This window comes from Lutjanus erythropterus, chromosome 24 (genome assembly GCF_056507025.1).
Source record: "Lutjanus erythropterus isolate fLutEry1 chromosome 24, fLutEry1.hap2, whole genome shotgun sequence".
Classification (NCBI taxonomy): Eukaryota; Metazoa; Chordata; class Actinopteri; order Lutjaniformes; family Lutjanidae; genus Lutjanus; species Lutjanus erythropterus.
This window is the reverse complement of record NC_139340.1, coordinates 17,502,242-17,529,418: the sequence shown is the minus strand read 5'-3', so window position 1 is coordinate 17,529,418 and position 27,177 is coordinate 17,502,242. Positions and strand designations below refer to the sequence as shown.

At 41.4% G+C, this 27,177-nt stretch overlaps 3 protein-coding genes across 5 annotated transcripts; 1 reads left to right on the top strand and 2 right to left on the bottom strand.

Moving 5' to 3' along the window:
- Nucleotides 1–827: 827 nt before the first annotated feature.
- gucy1b2 (guanylate cyclase 1, soluble, beta 2) lies at nucleotides 828–8,580 on the bottom strand. The gene is made up of 16 exons (XM_084713678.1): nucleotides 8,543–8,580; nucleotides 8,370–8,464; nucleotides 7,181–7,341; nucleotides 6,973–7,072; nucleotides 6,471–6,643; nucleotides 6,280–6,376; nucleotides 5,758–5,861; nucleotides 5,540–5,641; nucleotides 5,301–5,394; nucleotides 5,024–5,220; nucleotides 4,711–4,834; nucleotides 4,483–4,631; nucleotides 4,062–4,208; nucleotides 3,604–3,758; nucleotides 3,121–3,314; nucleotides 828–1,646 (listed from the first exon to the last, which is right to left on the bottom strand). Exons 1-16 carry the CDS (start codon nucleotides 8,578–8,580, stop codon nucleotides 1,477–1,479), a joined length of 2,100 nt encoding a protein of 699 aa, XP_084569804.1. The 3' UTR covers nucleotides 828–1,476.
- Nucleotides 8,581–12,217: 3,637 nt separating this feature from the next.
- On the bottom strand, nucleotides 12,218–23,669 carry sonb (SON DNA and RNA binding protein b). 3 transcript variants are annotated; one of them, XM_084713629.1, is made up of 20 exons: nucleotides 23,587–23,669; nucleotides 22,357–22,578; nucleotides 22,154–22,188; nucleotides 21,736–21,935; nucleotides 21,293–21,486; nucleotides 20,753–20,955; nucleotides 19,712–19,964; nucleotides 17,333–17,526; nucleotides 16,914–17,066; nucleotides 16,518–16,693; nucleotides 16,207–16,341; nucleotides 15,925–16,011; nucleotides 15,516–15,728; nucleotides 15,078–15,188; nucleotides 14,779–14,895; nucleotides 14,208–14,355; nucleotides 13,816–13,884; nucleotides 13,526–13,641; nucleotides 13,205–13,306; nucleotides 12,218–12,846 (listed from the first exon to the last, which is right to left on the bottom strand). In XM_084713629.1, exons 1-20 carry the CDS (start codon nucleotides 23,667–23,669, stop codon nucleotides 12,769–12,771), a joined length of 2,889 nt encoding a protein of 962 aa, XP_084569755.1. In that variant the 3' UTR covers nucleotides 12,218–12,768. The 3 variants fall into 3 exon arrangements, with proteins under 3 accessions (XP_084569755.1, XP_084569754.1, XP_084569753.1); XM_084713628.1 differs by lacking the exon at nucleotides 23,587–23,669 and having other exon boundaries at nucleotides 22,357–22,588; XM_084713627.1 differs by lacking the exon at nucleotides 23,587–23,669 and having other exon boundaries at nucleotides 22,154–22,208; nucleotides 22,357–22,450.
- A 1,171-nt stretch (nucleotides 23,670–24,840) lies between these two features.
- LOC146304936 (uncharacterized) lies at nucleotides 24,841–27,107 on the top strand. Its single transcript, XM_084713630.1, has 2 exons — nucleotides 24,841–24,990; nucleotides 25,173–27,107. Exons 1-2 carry the CDS (start codon nucleotides 24,933–24,935, stop codon nucleotides 27,086–27,088), a joined length of 1,974 nt encoding a protein of 657 aa, XP_084569756.1. The 5' UTR covers nucleotides 24,841–24,932; the 3' UTR covers nucleotides 27,089–27,107.
- The last annotated feature ends 70 nt before the right edge of the window (nucleotides 27,108–27,177 follow it).

Genomic DNA, 27,177 nt, shown 5'->3' with positions numbered 1-27,177 from the left:
AAGAGAAGTGGTGTTTTGGGCTTACTAGTTCTGGTTCTTGTTTTTGTTGCTCAACAAAAACCAGGCCAGGAAGAAGTGTGGACGGGGGGATGGTATCTGATGGGTGAGGTCTCCTGGTTCTGTAATAAATACAGCAAACACTTTATAATAACCATCAAAAATAAATACAGAAAATAGCTAATTAAACTTAATTAAACTAAAGAGTTATTTCATTCTTAAACAATGAAATGAGCCTGTAAAGATACATCAATAAATCACCAGACAATTCTAATTTCTTTAAATGAAAATGTTTATTGGATACAAAATAAATAGATTATTATTATTATTAAATAGAATAGAATAGATTATTAAATAGAATACATCAACTATGTGTACATCTATTTTTCACTATGTCATTAATTGAGCTTGATAAATTGTGATATGTGCAGCAACAAAGTCTGTTTTTATGTCACAACAAAGGTACTTTAACAAATAATGAGAGCAATGCTCCTCTTTTTTTTCCCCCTCTCACATTTCTGATTCTGTCCCCGTCTCCGCGTCCACCTTTGACCTCCCCGACTGTCTGCAGACTGTATGTGCAGGCAGGGAGGCACAGCGCTCTCAGAGAACGACAGGAGGAGCGCGACCAAAGCCTCGCCATGCACGCTGGGTGACACGGAAAGCTGCGGGCTATCAAACAAGCCAAGTGTAAATGCAACCAAGACGCCCTCAGGATGGACTGAAATTCAACCGTTTGAACTGGGAGGTGGTTCAAGACACTCTATAGCCAGTTGTTTAAAACGTGTGTCTCGCTGAGAGGCATAATCTTCACTCCCAGTTAACTGTCAGCAGAAATAGCCACTACAGGACCTGCCCACTGTGATAATGGCGGCTGAATTGACATTAAAATGACACTAAAATTGGTCATATTTGTCCTTGTCTCATGAAAGAAACAGGAAGACAGACAGCTATGTTAGCACAGAGTCTTACAGAATCCTTTTGTATTGTTTGTCTGATCTCTGATCTGTACAAACACTGATCTGTGTGGGCGAGACAGCAGTGATATGAACACCGTCTAAACTCTCAACTCTAATTCTTCACCCTCTAATATCATCAAATTGTTCATCCCTAGTTGTCAGTGAATGTTTTACTGACAGATTAACATTTATAAGATTTGCCAGGTACATCACAGTGAGTAACAGAGTTTTCTCATTATGTTAAGGTAAAATAATAATAATAATTGTTGAGTAATAGGTTGGCAGCTACTGATTTGCAAAACTGGTCTAAAATATATTTAAATAAAGCTCCTGTGAAGTGTGGAGTGGGACGCTCATTAAACTGTGACTCTAACTTTGTGACATTGCGTCAGTGTGGTTTGGAGCTGAATTCTCCCTGGAGGAAAAGATTTTTCTGTGTGTTGAGCTCACACACCTCCAAGCTGGTGTAACCCGCACAGTCCACCTTCAGTGAGCTGTAAAAGGCTGACAGCGTCCTCGGTCAGAGTAAGGCGCAGAGTCTGCTGTTGAGCGCGTCGGCAGTGGCGATGGAGCCGTCCTCGTTGGTCTCATATGGCGGCGTGACGTCCCAGGCAAAGGGAGTGATCGTGCGTGAGCGGCCGGTGTCTGGAGCGACGGCTCCATCTGAGGGTGAGACTCTCACACCAGGCTCTAAAGGAAAGGAACATTTTAAAGTTTTATATCATATTCATACAACTTTGTTTCACTCTTTATTTCTCCCCTGGTCTTCTGCGTCCAGGTGCCCACCTTTAGATATAGCAATCTTTAATCAGTGCTTGGTGACTCATATGACTATAAATATTGAGCTGCTCTCTGGACAACGTAGTTTTTTAGTTGTTTTACTGGTGCACTGCACAGTAATGTGTTCACGCAGCGCAGCACTTCTGAGACTTAATAAATAACATGCAGTCTTTTGTGTCTTGTGTCTTTTAGTGCTCACATGTAAGACTGAAACCATGAAATCAGAAATGTGTTGCAGAGCTTTGGCTACAGTCTTGAAGGGCTGCTACACCGTCTCACACCAGCAGATGTCACTCTGGTGCTGAATGTAAAGCCTCAATTTTTGCAGCACAAAAACAAACAGCCATGAGAGGTGACGGGGTTTGGCTGTTCATAATAATCACTTATGAGTAAAAAGGGGTCAAGTAGCAGAAGAGTGTTTTCACATTCTTTGTTTTGTTAAAAACAGTGAATGCATTAGTTTGATTATACGCTGAACCATGACAGCTATTCTCCTCCTGACCGTTTTGCTAAGAATACTGTATACTTTCCTCTAGTGTTTCCCAGACTTTTTTTCTGGGGACCCACTTTTTTTTAATTTGTACATTAGTGAGCGTTCCTGCACAATGTTACTGCCATTTCAGCATCACCATATATCATCCTGACTCATGCATATACACATTAAATACTTTATAAATAAAAAATTAAATGCATTTATGCTGAATTAACAGGCTGTCTCAATCTTTTTATTTCCTCTCACCTAAAAGTCAAAGATTCAAGTTTATCTAGAAGAAGAAAAGTAAATTATCTTAGTTGAGAATTTTTTTTTTAAAATTCAAAACTTTGAGTAGGGCTGAAAACTCAAAAATCTATTGAAGTACGTTGCCTTGAAATTTATTTTCTCAAGCATAAAACATTCAGTCTACTTCATAAATGAGACAAAATAAGAGCATTGATGCAGAATTAACAGGCTCTTGTTTTTCCTCTCATCAGTGAAACAATATACTAATTTTAAAAGATGTACTGTAGATACAAATCAAAATTTTTCAGAATTTCTTCCATAGAAAATGAAAGGGTGTGATTGCCTGTTAAAATTCCTCCTCCTCTCTCCCTAACAGTTTTTCACCTGAAGGGTCCAGATGCTTTGTGAATAACCCTCATCTGTATCAGGTCTACATTCAGCTTTCAGAATTTCATAACTACTTCATATGTTGTCAGATCACACGCCAAATATTTCTACTCCACCCTGCCTGTTTCTCTCCTCACTGTTTTTTATCTTAACATCAGCTTCAGCAGTCTGAGTCGAACAAATCAAATGAGTATTTGTTTTTCAGTACAACATCCCCTCCTTGTGTTATTATCCCACCGCTGAAGGCAGGAAACACTGTGGCAGGCAGGAGACGACTATAACATTTACCTTCCTTGCTCTGGCCATGAAGATCCTCCCTGTAAATACAGGTCCCACCAGCCTCTTTTCCCATGATGCAATCTTCTGACACCAACAGGTTCTCTAACAGGAAGTAGGTGGTCATCTGGCCTTTGCCCTTCACCTCAATCTGCCCTCGTTCCTTTATGTTGAACCCTGCATCCTTCAACTCACTGAGGTGGGGGTGGGTGGGGGCACACAGGAGGACAAAGAAGTGTAGTAAGTAAAGTTGTGGGAATAAACGTTGCAGCCGCCACTGTCCTTCAGCTCAGTGGCCAAGGACAGTTATTAGCAAAAACATACAAAGAGAGTGGCGAAGCTCAGGTGTGAATGACTCAGTGAAACCTGGCCTGTCCTTAAATAAGAGTCACTGACTCAGTTGAATGTCAGAAAACAGTTAGCTGAGAGTGAGACAGATATACACACACACACACACACACACACACACACACACACACACACCCGTATGTGGAGGTGCTGAGGTGAATGTGGTCAGGGACTCCATGACTCTCCATCCTGGACGCCGTGTTCACAGTGTCTCCAAACAGACAGTAGCGAGGCATCTTCTCCCCCACCACCCCGGCTAACACTGGACCGGTGTGGAGACCCACACGGATCTGAAACACACACACACACACACACACACACACACACATCATGTCATGGTCGGCACAAAACACAGCAGTGGTGATGTAAACCAGTAGTGAGTGTGTCCATTCAGTGCAGCACTTCTGACTACATCCAGCATTATGAGTGTTTTTATTATCAGTGTGCAGAGGTGCAACTGACTTAAAACTTTCAACCAGAATAAATCAGCATAAAAGTTCCTTTCAGATTGATTTTCAATTATCTTTAAGTAAAAACCTGCAGTCTCTTTGTGGACAACATATCAGGCAGGTTCGTTCAGAAATGATTCTCACCTGTATGGGTTTGTCTGTCACAGGGTTGGTGACCTCTTTGGCTGCTATCCTCATACCCAGAGCAAAGTTTGCCACCCTGACAGCATGAGTGTCCGTAGGGACTGGAACACCACCCACCACCATGTATGCATCACCGATGGTCTCAACCTTGAGTAGAGCAATGTGAAATTCAACTATTGAACTGTTTATGACAAATGAAAACCATCTACGAAAAGCAGCAGCTTCCCCTAGAATCTCCACCAAATGAAACACACACCAACAGAAGCAGAACACACAAATGTAACTGTTGTACATGTCTACATCATACTGTTAAGGCGGGGTTTAGATAGCATTTCATAACTTCATCTGGAAATATTCACTTCAACCACAACATCCACCCTGACCCTTGTGCAGAGACGACACGTCACAGGTGAGAAAATACCTTGTAGATGTCATGTATGTTGGTGAGTCGGTCGAACTTGGAGTACATGCAGTTGAGCATGTGGACGATGTGGATGGGCTCACAGGCAGCGCAGATGTTCGTGAAGGTCACCACATCGCTGAACAGGATAGTGCACACCTCAAAGTCGCCTGAAAAAGACAAATGCTTTGACAGAGCAACTGACAGACGGACGTGCAGAGAGACAGCTGGGTTGGTAGACAGACTGACCTGCCTTCACGCTCTTCCCATCTTTAAGCTGATTGGCTATGTGGCGTGGCAGCATGGCATACAGCAGAGTCTCCGTCTTCTCTTTTTCAGCCTCTAGATGCTTAGACAGGATTCTCAGCTCCTCCTACAGACACAAGTGCAATAAATTATATTTCCCTCGATCTGTGAGAAAACTCAAGCATAACTGCTGTACAAATCTCACATTTGTAAAGTTGTAAATTGTTGTTACACGTTATAATTTACTGAAGAACTACCGGGCTGCCATTTTGGTCAGGACTTTCAGGACTACATGAACTGAAAGCTGGTCCCCTACTTTTTTCCTCTCCAGCTGGTTGGTGAGCTCCATCTCAGCTAGACGCTGCTGGTTGAGGAGAACCAGGTCTCTGGTGACGTCGTGCTGAGCCAGGTCAGCCAGGTGGAGGCCGACATCCTGAAGCTCCTGGAGGCTTCGTAGCTTCGGAGAGCACAGGTACAACATGCAGCCGAGAGACTCCATCCACAACATCTGACCTACAGATCAATTCATTACAGGTTTCAACCAATGTGGTGTGTTTATAAAACGTACCGTGGTGCTGTTTATTAGAACCCACCTCTCAGTTTGAGTGTGTTGTGTTGGTTTCTGTAGCTCTTCAAGACAAACTGACTGTTGATGAATTTCCTGATGCTCTCAATAGTAAAAGTCACCTGGAGGACAGAGACAGAGGCACAATACTGGTTTAATGTTTGCAACTGCTCACCACTATATTCTACTGCGCTTCATAATTCTTTATTTGGCTTTAAGATGCAGTAGCAATTCAATGCTTTACAATCTCACATCTCTCTGTTTTACCTGTGGGTGTACAATGTGAAAGTATTGGTCCAGTGTAGCATCTCTGGCCTGGAGACCTGGAACAAACTTCTGTATGTTGACGCCAGACTGCCTCACCTTCAGCTGATAGACAGACAGACAGACAGACAGACAGACAGACAGGTGGCAGAAACACAACGTATTAGGATTCTGCAGCGTGAGTTTGAGCCAAACCAAAGGACGGACTCATGGACACTTACAGCTTCATCAAAGACAATATGGAAGGGGAAAGCATTGCAGAAAGCTTCCTCTTCCATCCACAGCCTGGTTGGGTAACATGGAGTGAAGCTGCACTGGAGGCTGCCTGCGTAGAAAATCACAAACATCGCACCCAGTCCATCAGTGTTGGAGGGCCTCTTCTTAAAACGCAGCTATCTGACACAGAATGACAGCAGGATCTGGCTGCGCTGCGTTTTTGTTGTGCTGTTTCTTGCTTTGTGGCGCGACTTTAATCAGATTACATTTGCTGGAAAACACCATACCATCTTTTATCTGAAGTTCATTCAGTTAAATTTGATTGTGCATGGAACCAAATCATAACAAAGTTATCTCATGGTACTCACATACTCAGGTCTCCAACTAAAAAGACACCTCCTTTAGGTAACTTTAGGTAAAGTTAGATTTATTCACCAATAACTGTTCTAATCATAAAGTACTTCTGTGCAGCATCTTTACATCAAAGTATAAAATTTATTAAAAGTTTAAATTTAAATAAATGTAACCTTTTTCCACGAGGACCACGGCCCTGATCAGGTCCCAGCCTCTCTTCTTCCCAGCCAGTGACACACTTCTGTCCCTCATCGCTCTGAAAAATTCCTCCTGAGAAAAAACCCACAGGCGGGTCCAGAATCAGAAACACACATAATATTTACATACAGAAAAACACCATGCACACACGCTCTGAAACACCCACCCCTCTATGACCAGAATGATCCTGATCTCCAGTCTTGCAGGCCTGGTTGGTCTGTTCGACCAGAAACACAACATGCTCCTTCTTCCCCGTCCGCTCATCTTCCTCTGATTGGTTGAGAACCTCCATGGTCACTGTGCTATTATAAAAGTCTCTGGCGACCGCCTCCATGATGCCTGCAGTGAGATGGAAACAAGGAGTTACGGTGAACGTATAGTCTGACACATTTCTGCACCAGAGAAAATATACACAGGATCTGTTCAGAGACACTCGTACGGCTGTGTTAAAGGTTGACACCATCAAATTCAACCAGAGTCTTTGCCTTCAGATGTCGTAAAAGAGCTTGTTGGCTGTTGTCTAACAACAGCTAATGAGCTGAGTTATCAGCTGATGAGTCTGTTAAAGCCATAACAAAGCTTTTTTTTTTTTTTTAAAGGATGTGCAACATGAAAGGTCAGGATTAACGCTGTGGACTGAGGATGTCAGTCAGTGTGGTTGATTTTACCAGGCACAATATGGTACAGCCCCTTTCTGTCAGAATAGTAGTGAAGCAGCATCTTCCCATCGTCCGTCATCTCCACTCGGAAAGATGGTGCGTTCATTTCCTTAAAAACAGAAGGTATGAAAGACGAGTCATTCATGTCCTTAAGAGAAGGAACATTTGCCAAAACCGGGTTGTTTCCAATCAGAAGTGATGACATACACGAGTATACCTGATAGGACAGAGCCAGGTAACTATGGAGAGCATCCAGATTTCCAATGAATTCAACGAGATTTCCTCCCAGAGTCCTCAGCATGGTGTCGTAGCCCGCTTGCTTACAGAAACTAAAGAAATGTTCCCCGAAAAGCTTCAGTAATACATCAGCAGAGACATCTGAAACATGAAAACACATACAGAGGAGCGCGTTACAGAACAATATCACTCAAATACATCCATTTATCATCTTGTAGTCTGATCTCCCAGTGCGCACCTGTTTGTCTAATTAAAGCTTTGACAGCAAACACATATTCAATTACAGGTTATTCCCAAAAGTCTGCACAGTCCAGATAATGGGACTCTTGAGGAGCTTTGTACAATGTTGACATGAATGAATAAACAATTCTTCTTATGTTTTTTTACACCTGTGCCCAGGGGCCCGCTGTCACAATATCTGCTAAATATAATCTATACATGTATCAATAAAGAATTTACTTGTCAGGTAGCTGTGTTAACTGGTCATCCTTTATGAAAGTGTAGTGTAACATACTGTGTTTCTTCAGTGCTGACATTATAAAAAAGTAAATAAACTCAACACAAAAATATGAACCATACACGTGGGATTAAATTAAAACTGAACCTGAAACTGCAGTCACACAGCGATCCGTTCTACACAACTATGTGTGATATAAACATCTTCTGGGTATAACCTGGTGGGTTTCATCAGGGACGTTGTTAACACTTCAGTATTCAGTCTTAACATGCACACACACGTAATGTCACACCTACATCTACATGCTTGAATTTTTGTTATAGTTAAAAATATCATATACAGTTTAGGAGACCTGTATTACACCAGACGAGCAGTACGGAGGATATTATGTTCACCAGTTCACAGAAAAACTGTAGATAATTTAGGGTGGTGTTTATGACTGGGTTGGGTTTAAAAAAGTCCCCACATATGAACTCTGGATGGGCATAAAACCACTGACCAGCGCAGGTAATCCTAAAATCACCTCGCCTCCCACAGAGAAAGAAATCAAGTCCCAGCAGGGCTTCACTCAGTAACATATCTCATAATCAAATAGATGGACTGACGTGAAATTTGCTGAAAAATAGCAACGAAAGCCTAGCATCAAAAATGGCAACAAAATCTTTGGAGATACTGCAGCTCAGAGAGGACAGAGAGAAATCTGAACTCTTACCCAGCAGTGAGCAGGCCTCCTGCACCAGGCTTAGGGTCAGAATATCATCATAGACCGTGTACGTCATGAAGGTATCCTGGACACCTGAGAGAGAGCTGTGCAAAAACATAATACATTTAATTTGTACATAAACATCATCACTGCATCCATTTTATGTGTATATATGCTCAAACCTCAGTTTGTCCCACATCTCCTGGCCAAACTTCTCCATCACCAGAGACTTGAGGCAGCTGTTGATGAACCCGTACTGCAAAGAACAAAAACACTTCAGCTGGTCACTGCTGTTCTAATTCAACGTCACAAAGAAAAAAAAAAAAGTGAAAATCTGTTTTAAATTTAAGCAAACTGCAGTACATCCCATTTTTTTTACACATGAAGATTTTTGCACACGACATATGATAACATTATGAAATGTGCAATTAGATTAATTAGAAATTAGACAGTATTTATGTCCATATGTTTATTCAACGAATTATTGGACATTGGACACTTATTAGACACCAAACAGAAGTGGCTGGGATTTATGATTCCTCTGCTCCAGTTACTGTTCGTGGGAAGAAGAAGAAGAAGTTTGTACCACTTAAAAATCAGAAACAAAACAATATTGTTGCATCAATATATTTTTTTGCCCTTAACAAATCTCAAACCTTGCAATCCAAAATTATTGGCAATGTTATATTTCTCTAACCCACCAGGGTTTGTTAGGCAGTCTGCCAGAACAGGAAGACACACTCACCATGTCTGTTCGATATTATCCTACTGAATCCTTTAACCACACTGGTGCAAATATCGAATGGACCTCTCTCTTTTTATACCTCTGTCTCTCTCTCTCTCTCTCTCTCTCTCTCTCTCTCTCTCTCTCTCTCTCATGAACAATACTGGCAATTGCCATAGCATCAAGGATTATCATTATTATTATTATTATTATTATTATTATTAATAACCAAATGCTGTGGGTTTTGTTTTTGTTCTCACACTACTCTGGCTGTAATTTAACAGATGTTTCAAATTGTAACTCTGACAGTGGTGGTCAAATGGGATCATATTTTATAGAGAAAAAAAATGTCTGCCTCAACTCTCTGGAATTAACACAGTTTCCTCATGGACAGTAAAGTAACCACTCATTGCAACTAACTGGAACTTAGCAGGCTGCAGGGGAGTGTTGGTACTGAAGGCTAAAATGGCTGCAAAAGGCCACGTCTATACATTAAATATCCATGAATACACTGAGTGGTTTTAATGGTTGTTTCATATCAAAACAGTGAGGCTGAGGCTCAGGGGACACTGCTGTTACCTGTGTGTCACCTGTGAAGGCTGCAGGTCAGGGACACGTGCTGCTCTGCAGGGAGTTGGGGCAGTTTCTCACAATGAACTCACATTCAGGTGAGGAAATTACAAACACGTTTTAAATTGTCGTACGGTTTGTGTTGCGTTCACAGCAGAATCCACAGACTGTTCTATATTTACAGCACAACATTCACTTTACTTCCGCCGTTGCTCCTAAACCATAAAAATGTAAATTTCCAGTTTTTCAGCGCCATAACGGTCAAATACATTATGCGCTTCCGGGGTGAAACGCCTGACGTCATCAACTGTAACTTTATTACATGTGTATGGTGCATTCATGTAGCGTCGGAATAATCACCACAATGATTTCCCAAGTCGGAAAGTTGGAAATGGGGAAAATATACAAAACAAACACAACACAATCACCTTAAAATGCATTACTTACCAATATTAAAAGACATACATAAATCAGACGTTTTAATAGCCTTTTTTTGAGAAGAAAGAAATGTTTTCTATACCTTTCAGTTTCCTTTAAGAAAACAGTTTTTGAAAAATGTTTTTTGCTTGTGAATTTACTTTTGTGAATAAACAATTTTTGCCAATATTACTAGAAGGTTTATAATGAAAAAAATATTTGTCATCTTTTTTGGGGGGAGTTTAAAGAAAAAGAGAAATTTGTTAGATGAGTTGTTCTCTTTTAACGTCATATACGCAGAAACGGATGAGGGTAAATTTGGTTGATAACTTTATATCAGTTCACAAATGTTTGATTTGTAATATAGTATCATGTTGTACCTGTTAATTGCTGACCACACGGAGTCGCCTGGATCAATTAAAGTTATTTATTACCGTTTACCCTGATAACAAATCAGCTCCAAGGAGCACCTGAATGCATCAGTCCATTTGACAGCAGCACAGCGACACCCAGTGTTCAAACAGTGCAGGACATTTAATTTTTGGCCCCGACAGTCTTTTACACTTCAGTGGAACTGCAGTCAATAAATAGACGTCAATACAAGACAAGACATGCAGCAATGGTTTTTTTAAATTATATTACATAAATTATTATTAATTATCTGCATCTGAATTTACTTGTATTCTGTTCCAAAATTAATTATTTAATAATCCAGGTCGTGATGAGAATGTAAATCAGCAGTTAAGATTAAGAGATGCTGGGAAATTACCATATAACTTTTCCAGCTTTCTTGGGCTCATCTGAGTTTATTTTCCTGTCAAATAGGCAACTATGCATTTAGGGACTTCTTATAGTTGCATACACAGTTATTCAAGGTTTATAAGTGTGATGCTGGTGGGCAAGGTTCTATTTTGTAGTTGTTCATCATGCGTCACTGCTTAGTTAAAATATGAAAATAAAAGAACAAGTGGAAAATAAAAATAAAATAAAAATAAAACAATGTAATTCAGATATTTGATGTCAGATCATCTTATTCAGGTAAAAACTGGAGCAACAGTGGACTCAACATTGTAATCTTTATTCATATGAAAAGTTCTCTCAGGTTTAAGGAATGACAATCGACAAAAAAGGGGCTGAAAATGTTTTCCAGTGATAATATCATGAAAACCCCTCTTCAGTGTGGCTCACGAAGCGTACAAATCCAAAGACCCTTCATTGAGGGACTGAATGTTTAAGAGCCTGCACAGAAAGACCACGACCACGTACAAAAGCAGTGACCCAGTTCAGAGTAATCTGGATTACCCGAGGTGGAGGAGGAAGAGGAGGTTTGGTACTCTAAAGAGTATCTCTGGCAGCACGGCGGTGGATGTGTCATTCAGTCCAAACAAAGTACAGCTCTGTGAGTTCATAGCGACCTGTGTAATAATGTGACTGACTAATGTGCTTTAGAGATCTAGCAGCCTGTGGATAAAAACAACACTTGTTAGTAGGCTCACTTATTGTTGCCTTTGGTGACAATAAGAAAAATAGACTTTCATGACTTAGAGATCTTACCTTTTTTTTCAGGTTTACAGGTTTATGAGGTGATCAGATGAGGAATAATCTCCACACTTGCCTTATATATGCTCAGAATATAAAACATCTAATAAAGATTCATGACACTTAAGAGTCAGTCCTGTGTTATCTACTCAGGATAACACAATGTCTCACAAAATAATCTTTTCTTGATAATGCTGTATCACTGCATGCATGGGAATCAGATTTTCCATCAATACAAAGGATGATGGATGCCTGATGATGCCTTTGGACAAGCAGTGAGCTGGAACTGGAAAAAAGCACTTGCCAACCAAAGTAAAACCCCAGCTTCAGTCCTCAGCAGTGGAGGTGATGTCACCCTGCTGGTTGGTTGGTCAGGCAGCCGTGTGCTGGGTGAAATCTCCACACCTCGTGGTGAGTCTCTTCACTGGTGAATTTCAAGAAGCAGCTGCCACAAGTCTTGTGTGCACCGGTCTTACAAACAGGAGGAAGGAGGGGCCACACCTTCGAAGCTTCAATCACATTCAACAGGAAACATAATCTCTTCCTCTACTACATAACATAAATATAATCTTTATTTCTGTTTACACATTTTCAGAAGGTTAGTTCCATGAGAAATGTTTTGTTAAAATGAGGCCAGGCCACAAATGTAATCTCAGGACCGACAGAAAACGCTGCTAACCAACAAGACACAGTCATTTACATATTATCTTTTCATGTAACGGCCCACCTTATCTCTGCCTTACTGCAAATCCATTGCAGGATTAGACTAAAAGTAGTGGTCAGCTAATCTGAAATGCTACTATATCATACATACATACATACATACATACATACATACATGCCATCCTGACAATGTGGCATGTAGAATACTTCAGTCCCATTAGTGTGTGTGTAGCCATATTTCCGCTACAAAGTACAGCCGGACTCGACTCACTTTTAAAATCTCTACTTTTACTCTACTTTTGTCCCTGCAGATGTTTCTCCTTCAGTGTAGTGGGAGGTTATCGTTTTAGCAGCGTCAGCAGGTGGGGAGCGACACACACACAGGTGCTTTGGTCTGTAGTAAACTGCACCTTTCAGTGCAGGTCCTGCACTGTACATTTAAGAAAAAAGCGAGTCCAGTCGAGTCACACCGTGAAGTGGAAATGTGGCTCATGTCTACGTGGAGAACAGGGGGCCAGTGGACGCAGCAGTGAAGACAGGGCCAGTATAGAGTCCTGGTCCATCGACAGGAACCTGGGAAAAAAATAAAACCCATTTTAATATTAACAGGCACAGAATTAATCCGATATTTTATGATGAGTGCATCAGGAACCTTTTTAAAATGTACACCAGGACATTTTCTGTGTTTAGTAAAGCCATTAGGACATGCATTAACCCTGACATGCTGCAAAAAGAATCAAGTCATTTGCATGACAATTAAGTTAGACTCAGAACTTAGACAGTTAGTTCTTTACAGACATTTCAGATGTTTGAAAGCGTCACATTCTGAGCGCAGTGGAGTGGTGAGAATTTCTGCTCCTCACTCTTGGAACTGTTTGTCCCCCCTTCGCTCCAAGCTCAACTCAGTTGTCAGTGTCAGTGTTAATGTTACCTCTCCGAGAGCCTGCAGTGCAACTGTAGCTGCCATGGCCTTGGCGTGTTTCTTGTTGGGACTAGCTGTTTGTGGTTGGTAGTCCACACCATTCACTGTGACCTGGAGACAACGAGAGAGAGGATGCAATAAATAAAAAAAGCATGAATAGGGGAGGGAAGCCAAAATCGTAGAAGCATCGTTTGTAGACGCTTAATCTTGTCAAGTTCATAGAACTGAGACAAAGAGATGAGAAAGCTTCAAACCTCAAACATCAAAACATGCAACAACCTTGTGAAAAGCAGCATGACAGCTGTGAAGCACAGGATGAAAATGACCCACCTTGAAGAGGAAATTCTTGCGATGGTCAGGACCGCTGTGATGAACCATGACAAAGTCCGGCTGCATTATGCGCCTCTTGTTACACAACTCGATGAGAGCAGACACCGGGTGCTTCCCTGCACACAGACAAAAGGGCAGAATAAGATGACGAGCCGCACAAACATCCCACAGAACAGGGGTCAAATATTCAGACACAAACTGACAGAATTGAGTCTTAATCTCTACAGATGGAGTAAAGTGTGAGGCTGAAGCTTAAGATTTTTTGCAGCACAGGTTGCTGTATGTCTTACCCATGAGATCCTTGGTTACCACCAATCCTCCTGTCTGCTTCTGTGGCTTCTCTCCTTCAGCAACTAGTCCTGAAACACATACAAAGCATCAACACAACCACTGTTAGCATTAACACCATTATTCTCATCATCAATACAGAATATTTACACTGTTTTTGCCTGAATCTTCACTGTAGATCTTTAGCTTGGAGCCATGTTCATGTGTGATATGACGGTATGCAAACAGCATGTCGGGACTTTAGGCAAGCAGTACGGAGGCATTTTATGTTTTTTTTCCAGTTGTTTTTCACGTTTCAAAACTGGTCACCATTCACTTTGAAGCATTTGTTGTCGAGACTCATCATTAAAATCTGTATCACTAGACTGTGGTGCAGGATTCTGTGACCTCTGACCTTTGCGGTCGACCTTGAAGTCAATGATGATCGGCTCCACGGTGCCCTCGCGGTTCCTCCCGAGCCCCTCTCCCGTCTTCCAGCCCATCTTTCTCATCAGGAACTCGCCAACACCCCCGGACACCGGAGCTGCCCGGAGGAACTGGTCCTGACAAAAACACATCAGACACAGTGAGACAGAGGGACGGAAAGCAAGAAAAAATGATCAGCGTGAGGTGACAAATGGTGAGTGATGATGATGATGATGATGATATTGAGGGGAAACAAGGACGACTTGATTAATGCTGTTTGTTGATTTCAGCTCAGCAGTCAACACAATCTCCCCCATGAAGCTGATTGTCAAACTGAGCCACAATCTGCAACTGGATATTGGACTTCCTCACAAACACACAGCCTACATAAAACCAAATGTCATCTTTTATGATGTCAGTCGCCATGTTTTTCCACACAACATTCTTCTCCTTTCTCTATCCTGGCTCCCTGCTGGAGCTCGCATCTTGCACAAGACGAGCTGCTCTTCCACAGAGCAGTGAAAGGTTTGTGTATCTTGTATTTTATCTGTGTGTCTTACCTTCTTTAGCCATGCTTGTGGTCCACTGGTGGACAGCTCCTCTGAGCTGAGGACCTGGGCTCCAGTCGAACCCGTGAAAAGACCAGGAACAGTGTTAGACTGGGCCCACGCATCCACCTATCACACCAGCAGAACATTTCCATTAGATTAGAGAGAATAGAAGAATCTGTCAAATCCAACAGTCAAATCAAGTAGACCATGTGGAAACATTTAACAATGAAGTGCTGTGCATGTCCTGACAGTTGCACAAGTTTGCACAGTTGCTGTTAATAATAATCCTTAAAATATGTGTATTATACCTGTTCTTGTGCGCGGCTGAGCATGCAGATGGCACTGACATCATAGGGGTTCTCAGCCAGTCGCCTCTGAGCTTTGATTCTCTCAGTTACAGCTTGAGAGATATCGACTGGCTGCAGAAGGAGAAACGGAGTGACAGAGAAATAGTATTAACAGGAGAGAAAGAGGGAGAGGGGGAGGAGAGCTGCTTCATGTGTGTATTTAGACTTTCTATGCTGTCAAATTTTAATGATATGCTCATATTGTATCGATTTGCCATAACTGGGTGAAATGACAGAAATAAATAAAAAAGAAGAGCAGTATTTACACGTGCAACAACAAGACATTTTATGCTCCATATTATCTGCGTGCTTACAGATGCATCAGTGAATATTAAAACTTGAACTGTGAGTCCTGATCTTAGATAATCATTTTAAATACAGTGAGGATATACTTCTCACCTGCAGGAGGGGATCTGGAAAAACACTGTCATTATCTGAAGCTGGCTGTTCGGCAGCCTCTGGTAACCCTGCTGCCGTTGCCGTTTCACCTGATGATGAGGTGACGGATGCTATGGAAACAGCGGCCAGGGCCTTTCTGGAGGTAGCTGCAGCTTTGTCTGCTGTTTTGTCAACTGGAACCCATTCTCCGTAGGCACCCAGTACCTCGCCCTCCTGTGGAGAAGAGAACTCATTACATTACTCAGAAATACATCACTTGTAAGACTTGTAACAGTGACACAGATGCACCTTTGTGGACAGTTCATTGGACAGTAACAGATTCCCCATGCCTTCAGTTACTTTATGTGTTGCACCCTGATTTATGCAACATGTCATATTTCATTAATGTCTAATGCTCATATATTCACACCTTCTTACGATGTTGGGATCCTGAGGACACAGGAAACTCCTTGGCCATGCCTGCGTCACTCCGCACTGTTGGACGAACTGTCGCATTCTGGAGGGAAAAGAGGACAGTGTTTTTGTTTTAAAAGAGGGGTAATAATATGGTAATATACTAACAATGAAGTATAATTATTTCATTTTTTATTGTTGTGAAATAACGGTAATCATTATTTCCACACACAAGAGAAGAAACGGTCAGTCATAGTTCTATCTAAAGTCATCTAAGATGCCTGTGTGCAGATGTTACATTGATGCTGAAGCTGATGGCTTTTTGTTCACGAAGAGCTGATCCTCCGAAAGGTTTCCCCTCGTCCTCTTCATCAGAAACGTGAGGCATTGCCACTGGTAGCTCTCCTTTACTGTCCACGATCATCTTGCATTTCTAAAAGCAAGTACAATCGCACAATTATCTGAGAATTCATTCAATTTATCCTGAAAGATGAGATGATGGAGAATCATTTTACATTTCTTAGACAAATAGTTGATTTGATTTTTTTCTGTGTGCAGTGAAACTCCAGTCCGTGGTTAACATGTATAATAAAAATTGTGCACACTTACATCAGTAAACTCCTTAATACTGATGCTGTTGGCCTGCTTCGCTACTTTCCTCTTCACTTCTTCTAAAGCAGCAATGCTGGGTTGAGCAGGGACAGGAGGCGGCTTGTTGGTAATGGCAGGCAGTGGTAGCAGTGAAGACAAAGTGCCCATGTTGGACAAGGCAGCTGTCATGGTGGCTGTAAGGGACAAAGAGAAAGAGAACAGGACAGGAGACAATGAAAAACAACTCAAGACCTAGTTTGACCAAAATATGTACTTGAACTGTTTCATTTTCCCAAATTCTTGACAGACAATGACAAAAATCTGTAAAAACCAAAGGCAAAGACAAACTGCTCATGTGTCACAACACGGATCAGCAGTTTTAGAAGAAACATCAGACAAAAGAAAAAATCATACCAGCAGTCATACTGGCCATCGCAGCGTTCATGGCCATGCTTGGCAGAGCCAGAGGAAGCACCGTGGACCTCAGGCTGGCAGGGATGGGCATACCTGCTTTGGCACACATGGCGGCAGCATTGGCCTTGGCGATTTCCAACAACTGCTCTTTATCTGATAAATACAACAAAAGGAATCAATTCATTAAATGGATACTGATGCAAAGCCTGTTTTCAGTATCTTTCTTTGTTCGCACTACAGCTCTCAGTGTTACATCAGTGTGATCACAGTTGTCTTTTGCACGTAGATGAATAAACAGAGGTAACTATGTCTTACTGTGACATCACGACACCGTCTTTATAAACAATAATACAAAAATGCAAATTAATCTTGACTGCAGTTGATGTAACATTCAAATGAGCGGTTTCATATCATCTAACCCAGTTCACTGATGCGTTGAGGACTGCTGCTCGAACTGCAATGTTTCCGGCTGGGGGATCTATTTTTGCGGAGGATGAGCACAGGGGAGTGACTCGGCTCTCGTTTCCAGCGGTCCCTCTGGCTGTATGTAGCCCTCCTCCGCCCCCGTGACGCTGACCGTGAGTGTGACCTCCGTGACCTCCGGCCTCCCGACCTGCACAGACAACATGGAGTTCAGTTAATCTGCTAAAGAACACCTGCACATGAAGTCCCCTGGAAAACAGAAGCTACAAAACGACAGTTGGACAGTGAAAAATGCACAACCACTGGGCAAAATGTGGGGCGTTGTGAGGTCTGGACCCCTAATGAACATCTAGGGCCAGTGTGCAAAATATAGTATGTCCCACATTATTCGTGGTAATCCCAAAAACCTCTCAGCTCTCTCTGCTCCAGCAGAGTGAAAAACCACAGCTGTAATAAAATGTTATCTGAAAGAAAATTAGGGACAAAACATTTTAAAACACAATTTGTAGTGAAACAGAATCATTCGGTCGATGCTGATATGATACTGTCCTAAAAAAATCCTAGGTAACGCTTCCAGAGTTTTCACATTGTCTTCAATGAAGAAGTCACTGCTGTGCTGGCTCCTTGGCAAAACATGGAGAACTAGAACTGAGTTACACTACGAAGAGCTAATTCATTCAACATGTCTGAGGCTGTTCCAAACTGCCACACTTGAAGCTGAGGGTCAAACACTGGCTGGCATAGAGAGAGACAAGATGTAATGATTGTTTAAGGTGGAAAAAGACGACTTCCTTGATTTAAATTATCATTATGAAGAAAATGTAATGGCTATAGAATAATTATGTCCACATTTTGACTGTTTCCCTATAAGCCTTGCTTTCACTTTGCAAATATATAATCCATTACAGACTTCATGTTTTATCTAATGTTCTCTAAAATTACTCCTCCCTCCACCCCGACACCAACCTCTACTGTAACTGTAATGCACATAATTAGAATAGCTTATGCCTGTTCCCAAAGTCAACAGAAAATTGTGATAATTTCAGGGTACCTCTTCAGTGAACATGCTTCTTTCTTCTCTCTTATTTCCCAAAGTGGTGCTGATCATTTCTTCACGGAGCTAGGCTGTGACTCTGAGGAAACAGAAAGCGATCCGATCTGATCTTGTGTTGAAATGTGTTCCCCTGTCAGATAAGTGTTTCCCCTGGCGGTGCCCTCCACGGCTGAGGGGCACGCTTAAGGTAAGGGGGAACATATATCGGCAGGGAAACAGATTTCAACACAACACCTGTTGTCTTTGCACAGCGGCATAACAATAGTGCCACTGAGAAACACTAAGGGGCTGAAAGGTTGTCTGTTTCCACTCTAAATGTTTGCACATATTTTCAGACAGTATCTCCTGCATGGAATTCATGGTGCTGCATGAAGTATTTCACACCCAAAGTCTTCACTCACCTTGAGGAGAACAACACCTACATCAGAATGATGTTTGCTTCAGCTCAGCGTTCAAACACCCCCCCGCCATGAAGCTGCAAACTGAACACTCTGGGCCTGAGCACCACACTCTGCAACTGGATATTGGACTTCAGATTGGCGGTCTCACCTCCTCCACACTAATGTATAACAACGGAGCCCCCGGGGCTGTGTGCTCAGCCCCCTCCTGCTCATGCTGTGAACCCTTGACTGCAGCTCCTGACACTGAGGGAACCCTGTTATTGGCTGGATATCAGGAGGAAATCAACAGTCTTGCAGAGTGGTGCACAGAAAATAACCGACTGCTCAAAGCAGCGCAGCAAAACCAAGTAGCTGACTGTTGATTTTAGGGGAAAAAGGAGGCACATACCTACACCCCTGTCTACATCAGTGGAGCTGAAGTGGAGCAGGTGATCAGTTTTTAGGCTCCTAGGAATCACAGAGAACCTGTCATGGACGTCACACGTCTCCATCTTGGTAAGGAAAGTTCAGAAACGGCTGCATTTCTCAAAGAAATTTAAAAAAGCAAAAAATCCTTGTTAACTCCTAAAGAGCAAAAATAAAAAGAACCCTGACTGAGAGCAGCACAAACTGGATGTGCCTGCCCCAGGAGAAGAACCTAACTGTAACCCATCTACTGAGTGTCAGAGATATCAGGGAGGTGAGGTACCTGCACAGAGTCACAGTCTGTTCACCCTGCTGCTGCCTGGAAACAGATACAGAAGTGTCTGCTGCTGTATCACCAGACTACAGAGCAGCTGCTTCCCTCAGGCCGGGCGACTGCTTCATTCATCCTTGGCACTCCACCATGCAAAATACTTTACTTTTATATTTTTAACTCTTCTACCTGAGATCAACAGAATAAATTAGGTTCTAATTAAGAAAAAACCCAGTCACTCTACCTCGATCTCGACCTCTTCTTCTTTGAAGGGCTCCTGGATCTGGATCCCCTCCGGTGGCTCCGACATTGTGATTTGGATCTTTTGCGCTTCTTTGATGACTTTGCTTCTTTTTTCCTCTGTGGGGACTTGGATGGTTTCCTCTTCTTCTTTGCTGTTGATGCTTTAAGCTGAGGAGAGCCGGGCTCAGTGGCCTGGGCAGGTTCAGTAGTTATGGGCTGGTTCAGGAAGGACTGGGAGGCGTCAGAACCCGGAGCTTTAGACCACAAAACGCATTACTCGATCACACCTTGCATGTGTAAGTCAAAGTGTTGACATATAAGAAAGGCAGGTACAAAACACTTGCAACTGAACCCAGCCTTTATCCCTCCTCTTAATGGTGTTTCTCTGAGGCTACAATAACTTTTGAATGATAATGTCACATTTTTCACTGAACATTAATATTGACAATGAAGGCAGAAAAAGTAGCCTTAAAGTCTGTGAATAGGAAATTCAGAGATTTGCTGCTAAACACATTATACATGTTAAAAAACAAAAGCTGGAAAAAGGTGAAAAGACTGAAATATGTAGTACTGAACTGTAAAATGCATAATTTATTAATCCTTCTTGCACAAACAGGACCTGAAGACATGCATTAATGGTGAGATGTCAGTGCAAGGTAGAGGTGCAACGGATCACAAAATCACATCACAGTTTTGAGTCACAGAGCGGATCATTTTTCAACTAAGCAAAAAAGAAAAAAGAGGTGGGATCAGGGTTAAATTATTTTTAAAATGCACAGGCTTTGATCTCTGTCTGTCTGTGAGCTGCAGAGTGAAACACAGCAGCATCTGTCCTGCCTTTCACTGCAACTCTGCAATACGATTTTGGTTATTATTACTTTTATAAAAGCAACAGAGACAGTAAAACTGTGTTTCACACTATGATGGTTACATGCAGTCCGTGGACCACGTGTGCCAAGCCGTAGGGGACGATCCGTACACGACACGTGACAACTTTGATCCGTTGCACCCCTACTGTGTGCAGTCACCAACCAGGTCCTACCTAGTTTTTGTGCCGTGTCCATTGCTTTCACTTCTTTAATCTCTTTGTCAGGGTTCTGCAGCTCTGTTCTTGACTCTGTCAGCTCCTCTGCTTTGATGTTTCTTTGGGTAGGGCTTGAGGACAGCCGAGACAGCAGGAGGCCTTTTGAAGGACCCTGGTTGGACTGCATGGATTCATCCAAAGCTCCCCTCTTCTCGGAGGAGCTGCCATCAGCAACATCACAATAAGACAAGGAAGATTGTTGTGCTGTTACAGTTATTATGGGCAAAATATCACAATAATTCATATCCAAGTTTGATTAAAGCTGTGTGAGACACAGCCTTTTGTGCATCACTGTGGCACTGCACATATTTTTTCTCCTGCCTGTTGTGCTATTTATCCATCTAGATTCTTTCAGTGTGAGTTGCAGTGTTATGACATATAGACGTCTGCCATCACTTCAAAATCACAGAACAAGGTGAACAAGTTTGATAAATAATTGATCACAAAAAAAGAGTGAGGACACCAAAAAAAAAAACATTGATGGTTTGTCCTTCATACCTGGACCGAGTCCTGAGGTGCTTTGAACCGGATCGGGAGCGAGTCCGAGATTTTTGGCGGTGTCTAGACCGAGAGCGCGAGTTTCTCCTCACCGAGCAGGAATGTGAATGAGAACAGGAATGTGACTGTGAACAGGAATGACAGCTCCTCCTGTCATGTCCCTCCTCATCTCTCCTTCCTTTATTGGAGCTGTCCTGTTATGAGACAAGAAAGAAAGAAAGAAAAGCTGATTTTATCGTTAGTCTTTTATGTCAGTGATGTATATGTGTGATTGCAAATGAAGAGTCTATGGGTTTTGGACGGTTGGTTGGAGAAAGGAAGCAATTTTCTCTTTTTTTGGACATTTTATAGACGAACCTATTGATCGATTAATTGAAAAAACAACTGGCAGATTAATCATTAATGAAAATAATCATTCGTTTGGTGGGTTGTGGGTTTTTTACCTGTTTTGGGATGATATCAGGCAAGTCCTCTCGTCGCCTTGGCGATAAGCTTTGACCACATTTAGTATCCCTCCGCTTTGACACGAACTCTGAGTCGGAATCTGACGAATTGTCTTCACCTTTCCTCCTCCTTTTCTTCTTCTTCCTCTTTCCTGATGAGTGTCGCTTGTGGCATCTGGACTTACTCTCTTTGCCTTCACCTGGACAAACAGTTCAGCAGCTTTCTATCACTACAGACATCACTGTGCAACTATGCAGTAAATGTATAGACAACTATATGTAATTAGGACCTTAAGTAACGTGACGATGGATGCAGATTTGATAAGCCACACGTCAGCCACAACAAAATAAGTGAAATTAAAAATAGTGTCCTTAAAAGAAAAAACTCCAATGATGCATATAACAATGTGACACTTACTGTGCTTCATATTCGCCTCTGTTGGTGTTCCTCTTCTATGAAGCAAAGACAAAACCTGAGTTAGGCACAGTTGAAAAGCAGGTATTAATGGTAAAATGGCAAAAAAAACCACACAATAACTTTTTGCCTGATCAGACCAGTGCTCAAAAGATGACAGTGTTATTAAATCTTTGTGCAACAACTGACAGCCATTTGAGTTTCACCTTGACTGATGTTTGGTTCCTCCCTCAAATTCTCTGGACTCTGAACTGCTCTCCTTCTCCTCCTTTTCTCGGTTCCTCTTCTTCTTCTTACTTTTGTGTTTTTTGTGCTTCTTATGTTTCTTCTGAGAACCACCGTCTCTCGAGTCGTCCTGTTTGTCTCTTTTTGATGCAGGTTCCTCTGCACTGGCTTTTTCATTATCAACACCCACTCCATCAGCAGCACTGAGGGACACATAGGACAAAAACAGAGAGAGAGAAAAATCACTATTTAGTATCACTTGATAAACTTAGTACACAACACAGCTGAGGTAATGTTTTGTTAAATGTCCAATGACAGGAAACCTGGGCTTAACTGTGGAAATTCATTAATAAGACTGTCTCAAGAAGAGGACCAATGATTTTAATAAGTATGCTGACTAAAACTAAGAGCAGATGTTCCAGATTTGACAGGAGTCTGGGTGTTTATTAGGGCTTAAAACCAATATATCAATATTTAAAAAGCTATGTTGTGATATGCCATATGAATCTCTAAAATAACAATCAAATAAAGACATATTTCACCACTGATCACAATAAATATTGTGACAATATTGCAGGTTCTTTCACAAAATGTTAACATGATGAGACTATAACTAATATTGCCCAGCCTTATTATTAGGCCAAGCCTGTAGCTATTGCAAAAAGGAACTCATGCAACACAATGTCAGGTGTAAAACTGAGTTTATTTTATTGTGTTTATCCAGAAAGAAAATACTTTATTTGCAAAGGTGCCTTTTGACTTCTGAAATCTCACTCTCTGAAAGTGAGCAGAGAAATAACGTTTATTATTCTCGCAAGGGGAAAATACAAAACAATATATATAATACGTTATGCATACTGACAGCCATGCGTGCAGGGTTCACTGCAAGTTAGCTAGCTAATTTGTAAAATTTTGTATTCTGCATTATCCATCTTTGCTGCCACACTGAATACAAACAGGACTGACTACATTCACTCGGAGTTTTAGTTACATCCCACCTACTAATAACACAGTTCCCTTGTTTCCTAACCTTTACATATAGAGATGTAAAGCTAACGTTAGCTTCTATGTTAATGTTACAGTTGGTAACCGGGGAGCTGCGACCGGCCGCTGAAGATGAAAAACTATCGTGTTTGTTCGGTTTTGTTCACCAGCTCGCTAACTTCATCTAAATACAGATCCGACGGATAAGAAACACAACAGTGACATACGCTTTGTCTTCATTCTGGTCTTCAATTTCTCTGATTTTATTCAATATAAAATCTTGGAAAATTTGCTCTATGTTGGCCGCCATGTTTGAGTGTGCATCTAGATGTGGGTCCGGGTAGGAACTGTTTCGTGTTCCGCTCGTTCCGGGCATCAGTCTGTTCCCCTCCATATGATATGTCTTTTTTCTTTTCTTTTTTTCTGTTCGCTTTTTGTCTTTAATTTTATAAATTAGAAGTTACAGTGAGTTGTAGATTAGAAAGTTAAAAACAAGCAGGGAGAGATTTTTTATTTAAGATGTTTTTTATTTTTCTCATATTTTGTGTTTATTATGATGGTGACACTATACTATATACATGTTCAGCATTACATTCAGTATGAATTTTATTTTTAAATATTATGTTCATTATCATTAGGTTTCTATTTCCGTTTAATGTCATCTTTTAATGTCATGTGCAAAATTATTTTTTCTACTACAATAATGTCACGTTTACTATTTGCAATATTTCTTTTAATTATTATCACGTACAGTTACTTGTAATATCATGTGCTATCCTTACATTCATTATCTGGTGCAATGTAATTTTTTTTACCTATCAATATCAATACCAATATCACTATTACTGCTTTTTCTGTATAAGTTAATGATGTACTTAACTTATCTTTCTTCTGTTGTTTCATTAGGCACTGATTCTTTGCATTTAGTTATTATTAATTTTTAATTAATAAAGGTCCTTCGTATCTCTAATTCTTCTCGTGAACACAGTAAACACAACCCCATTTGACGACGGCATTAATTTCATGTGATTATAGGCTAATAAAAACATGAACACTATATTTCATTTCTACTACATTATATTCAACAAGCAACACTTTTATTTTGAAAATCAGCAAGGAAGTGGTACCAGAACCAAGTACTGACCGCGGCTAACGCGCTACTTTTTCCATAAGATACAACCGGACAGAACCATCAGAGCCTTGAGTATTTTGGATAAATTTATTTAAATAAACCTTAGGAATGCTTCAGGCCAAACTGATCTCCTGTCATCCAAGAATGCGACTGGAAATTAGCGTAGTTTGATAGCAGGAAATAGACGGAGACGGAGTTCGGCCTCAGTGCTAGTCTGAGTAGCTCCGAGACCCAAAATATCCAAATGACCAGATAGACCTGCCCGAATAGACTCTGTGCTGTTCCCCTCATTGAAAATGTTTAACAACTGAATTATCTCCTGATCAGATAATTAGCTTGCTAGAATAGACTTAATCGGACGTAATTAAATGTAACAACACGGTGCACATCAGTCAAATTGTTATTAACAGTGTGTCCGAAAGGAAAGTTGCTGAAAAAAAAATGTCACGCAATCTGCTGGACGCTGAAGTCAAACCTGAAGTCCTGTCACACAGAGCAGGTTTGTACTTTAACTGTTATTCTCACTTTAAATCGCCAGATTAAGTATTAAGATCATTTGGTTAAAAAAAAAAAAGATCCCACACTGGATTCAAATCTAATCCACACATTTAAGGGAGTTGTGGTGTCAGTAATCTAAATAAATTTACAGTTTTCAGTTACAATTTTCATTATTCTCCTCAGACGTCCAGCTGCTGTTGGTGAGTAAAGAGGAGGATCCCCCCGAGCAGCAGGAGCGGAGCAACAGTCTGGACCAGAAGGACCCAATAGAGCTGCCTCACATTAAAGAGGAACAAGAGGAACTCTGGACGAGTCAGGAGGGAGGGCTGGAGGAGGCTGACATCATCAAGATCACTCCTGTCTCTGTCAAGAGTGAAGAAGACAATATAGAGAAACCTCAGTGCTCACAGCTTCATCAAAGACAAACTGAACAGGTGAAAATAGAACCTGATGGAGAGGAATGTGGAGGATCTGAGCCAGTCAGGGACTCAGTTCCAGATAGACAACCAGATACTGATGACAAGACGACAGACTTTTCTGAAACTGAGACAGATGACAGCGATGATTGGAAGAAGAGCAGTGAAACTCAGACAGGTTTAAACTCTCAGAAAAATAAGAGTAGCTGTAATATGGCTGAGAAATCATTTAGCTGCTCTGAGTGTGGTAAACGATTCAGCTATAACTCAAATCTGAGGAGACACATGAGAATTCATACAGGAGAGAAACCTTTCAGTTGCTCATTATGTGGTAAAGGATTTACACAAAAGGAACATCTCAGAAAACACACAAGAATCTACACAGGAGAGAAAAGTTGTTCTGTATTTGGTAAAAGATTCACTCAAAGCTCAAATTTGATCTCACACATAACAGTTCATACGGAAGAAAAACCTTTCACATGCTCGGTTTGTAAAACAAGTTTGAGTGACAGACACAATTTGTCCAAACATATGAGAATCCATACTGGGGAGAAGCCATTCAGTTGCTCGGTTTGCAGTAAAAGATTTAGACAAAAGGTACATCTAACACATCACATGGCACTTCACACAGGAGACAAACCATTTAGTTGTTCAGTTTGCAGTAAAAGATTTATAACAAAGGTAAATCTTACCCGCCACATGGCACTTGAGACAGGGGAAAAACAATATGCTTGCAGTGTTTGCGGTAAAAGATTCACTTGGCAGTTCCATCTCAAAAACCATCAGTGTGCTGGTCATAAGTTCTCCCAGCTTCATCACAGCGAAAGTGAAGAGAACAGAGATGCAGGGCATTTGAAAACAGAAGCTGATGGAGAGGACTGTGGAGGATCAGACCCAGCCAGTAACTTTAATCGAGGTAATCGTTTGAGGCCAGCGACTCATGACAAGAAGTCACACTCCTCTGAACCTGACACTGATGACAGTAGTTGTGATGGGGAGATGACCAGGAAACCTCAGTCAGGTTTAAACTCTCTGCAAAATAATGAAGGAAGTGTAAGTGATATGGAATGCAATACTGGAAAAACATCAGTTCGCTCCTCTGAATGTGCTACAAGCTTTACCCCCAATAAACATCTGCAGAAACACAGTGGAATACAAACAGGTGTGAGACCATTTAGTTGCTCAGTTTGTGGTAAACGGTACCACCGGAAGAACTCCTTTAGGGATCATATGAGACTTCATTCAGAAGGAAAACACTTCAGCTGCACAGTTTGTAAAAAATCTTTTACACGGAGAGGATATGTTATGATGCACATGAGAATCCACACTGGGGAGAAACCCTTCAGTTGTTCTGTCTGTGGTAAAGGATTCACACGAAGCTCAACTTTGACCTTACACTTAAGAGTTCACACAGGGGAAAAACCTTTCACATGTTCAGTGTGTAAAGCTAGTTTCAGCTTCAAAAGCAATTATTCCACACACATGGCTAAGCATACTGGGGAGAAAGCATTTAGTTGTTCAGTTTGTGGTAAAGGATTTGCATATAAGGCACATCTGAGAGAACATTTGACTGTCCACACAGGGGAGAAACCATTTAGTTGCAGTGTTTGTAATAAAAGATTCACTCGGCTTCGTATTGTCAAAAATCACAAGTGTGTTGGTGAGAAAAGTGGATGTAAATGAAGCTGCAGAAATGCTGGTTGAGCCAATTTATTCAAGTAGGGCTGAAGTACTGAGAGCTTGACTTTACTCAACATTGGTCAGTTTAAATC

Coding starts and splice junctions, on each gene's coding strand:
- sonb (XM_084713629.1), bottom strand. CDS start 23,669: ATGGCGGCCAACATAGAGCAAATTTTCCAAGATTTTATATTGAATAAA. Junction 22,189..22,356: donor GGAACCAAACATCAGTCAAG/GTGAAACTCAAA, acceptor TTTGCTTCATAG/AAGAGGAACACCAACAGAGG. Junction 16,012..16,206: donor CCATCAGCTTCAGCATCAAT/GTAACATCTGCA, acceptor TTTTCCCTCCAG/AATGCGACAGTTCGTCCAAC.
- LOC146304936 (XM_084713630.1), top strand. CDS start 24,933: ATGTCACGCAATCTGCTGGACGCTGAAGTCAAACCTGAAGTCCTGTCA. Junction 24,991..25,172: donor AGTCCTGTCACACAGAGCAG/GTTTGTACTTTA, acceptor TATTCTCCTCAG/ACGTCCAGCTGCTGTTGGTG.
- gucy1b2 (XM_084713678.1), bottom strand. CDS start 8,580: ATGGAGAAGTTTGGCCAGGAGATGTGGGACAAACTGAG. Junction 6,644..6,972: donor GCTGTACCATATTGTGCCTG/GTAAAATCAACC, acceptor ATCTCACTGCAG/GCATCATGGAGGCGGTCGCC. Junction 3,759..4,061: donor TGACAGACAAACCCATACAG/GTGAGAATCATT, acceptor TGTGTGTTTCAG/ATCCGTGTGGGTCTCCACAC.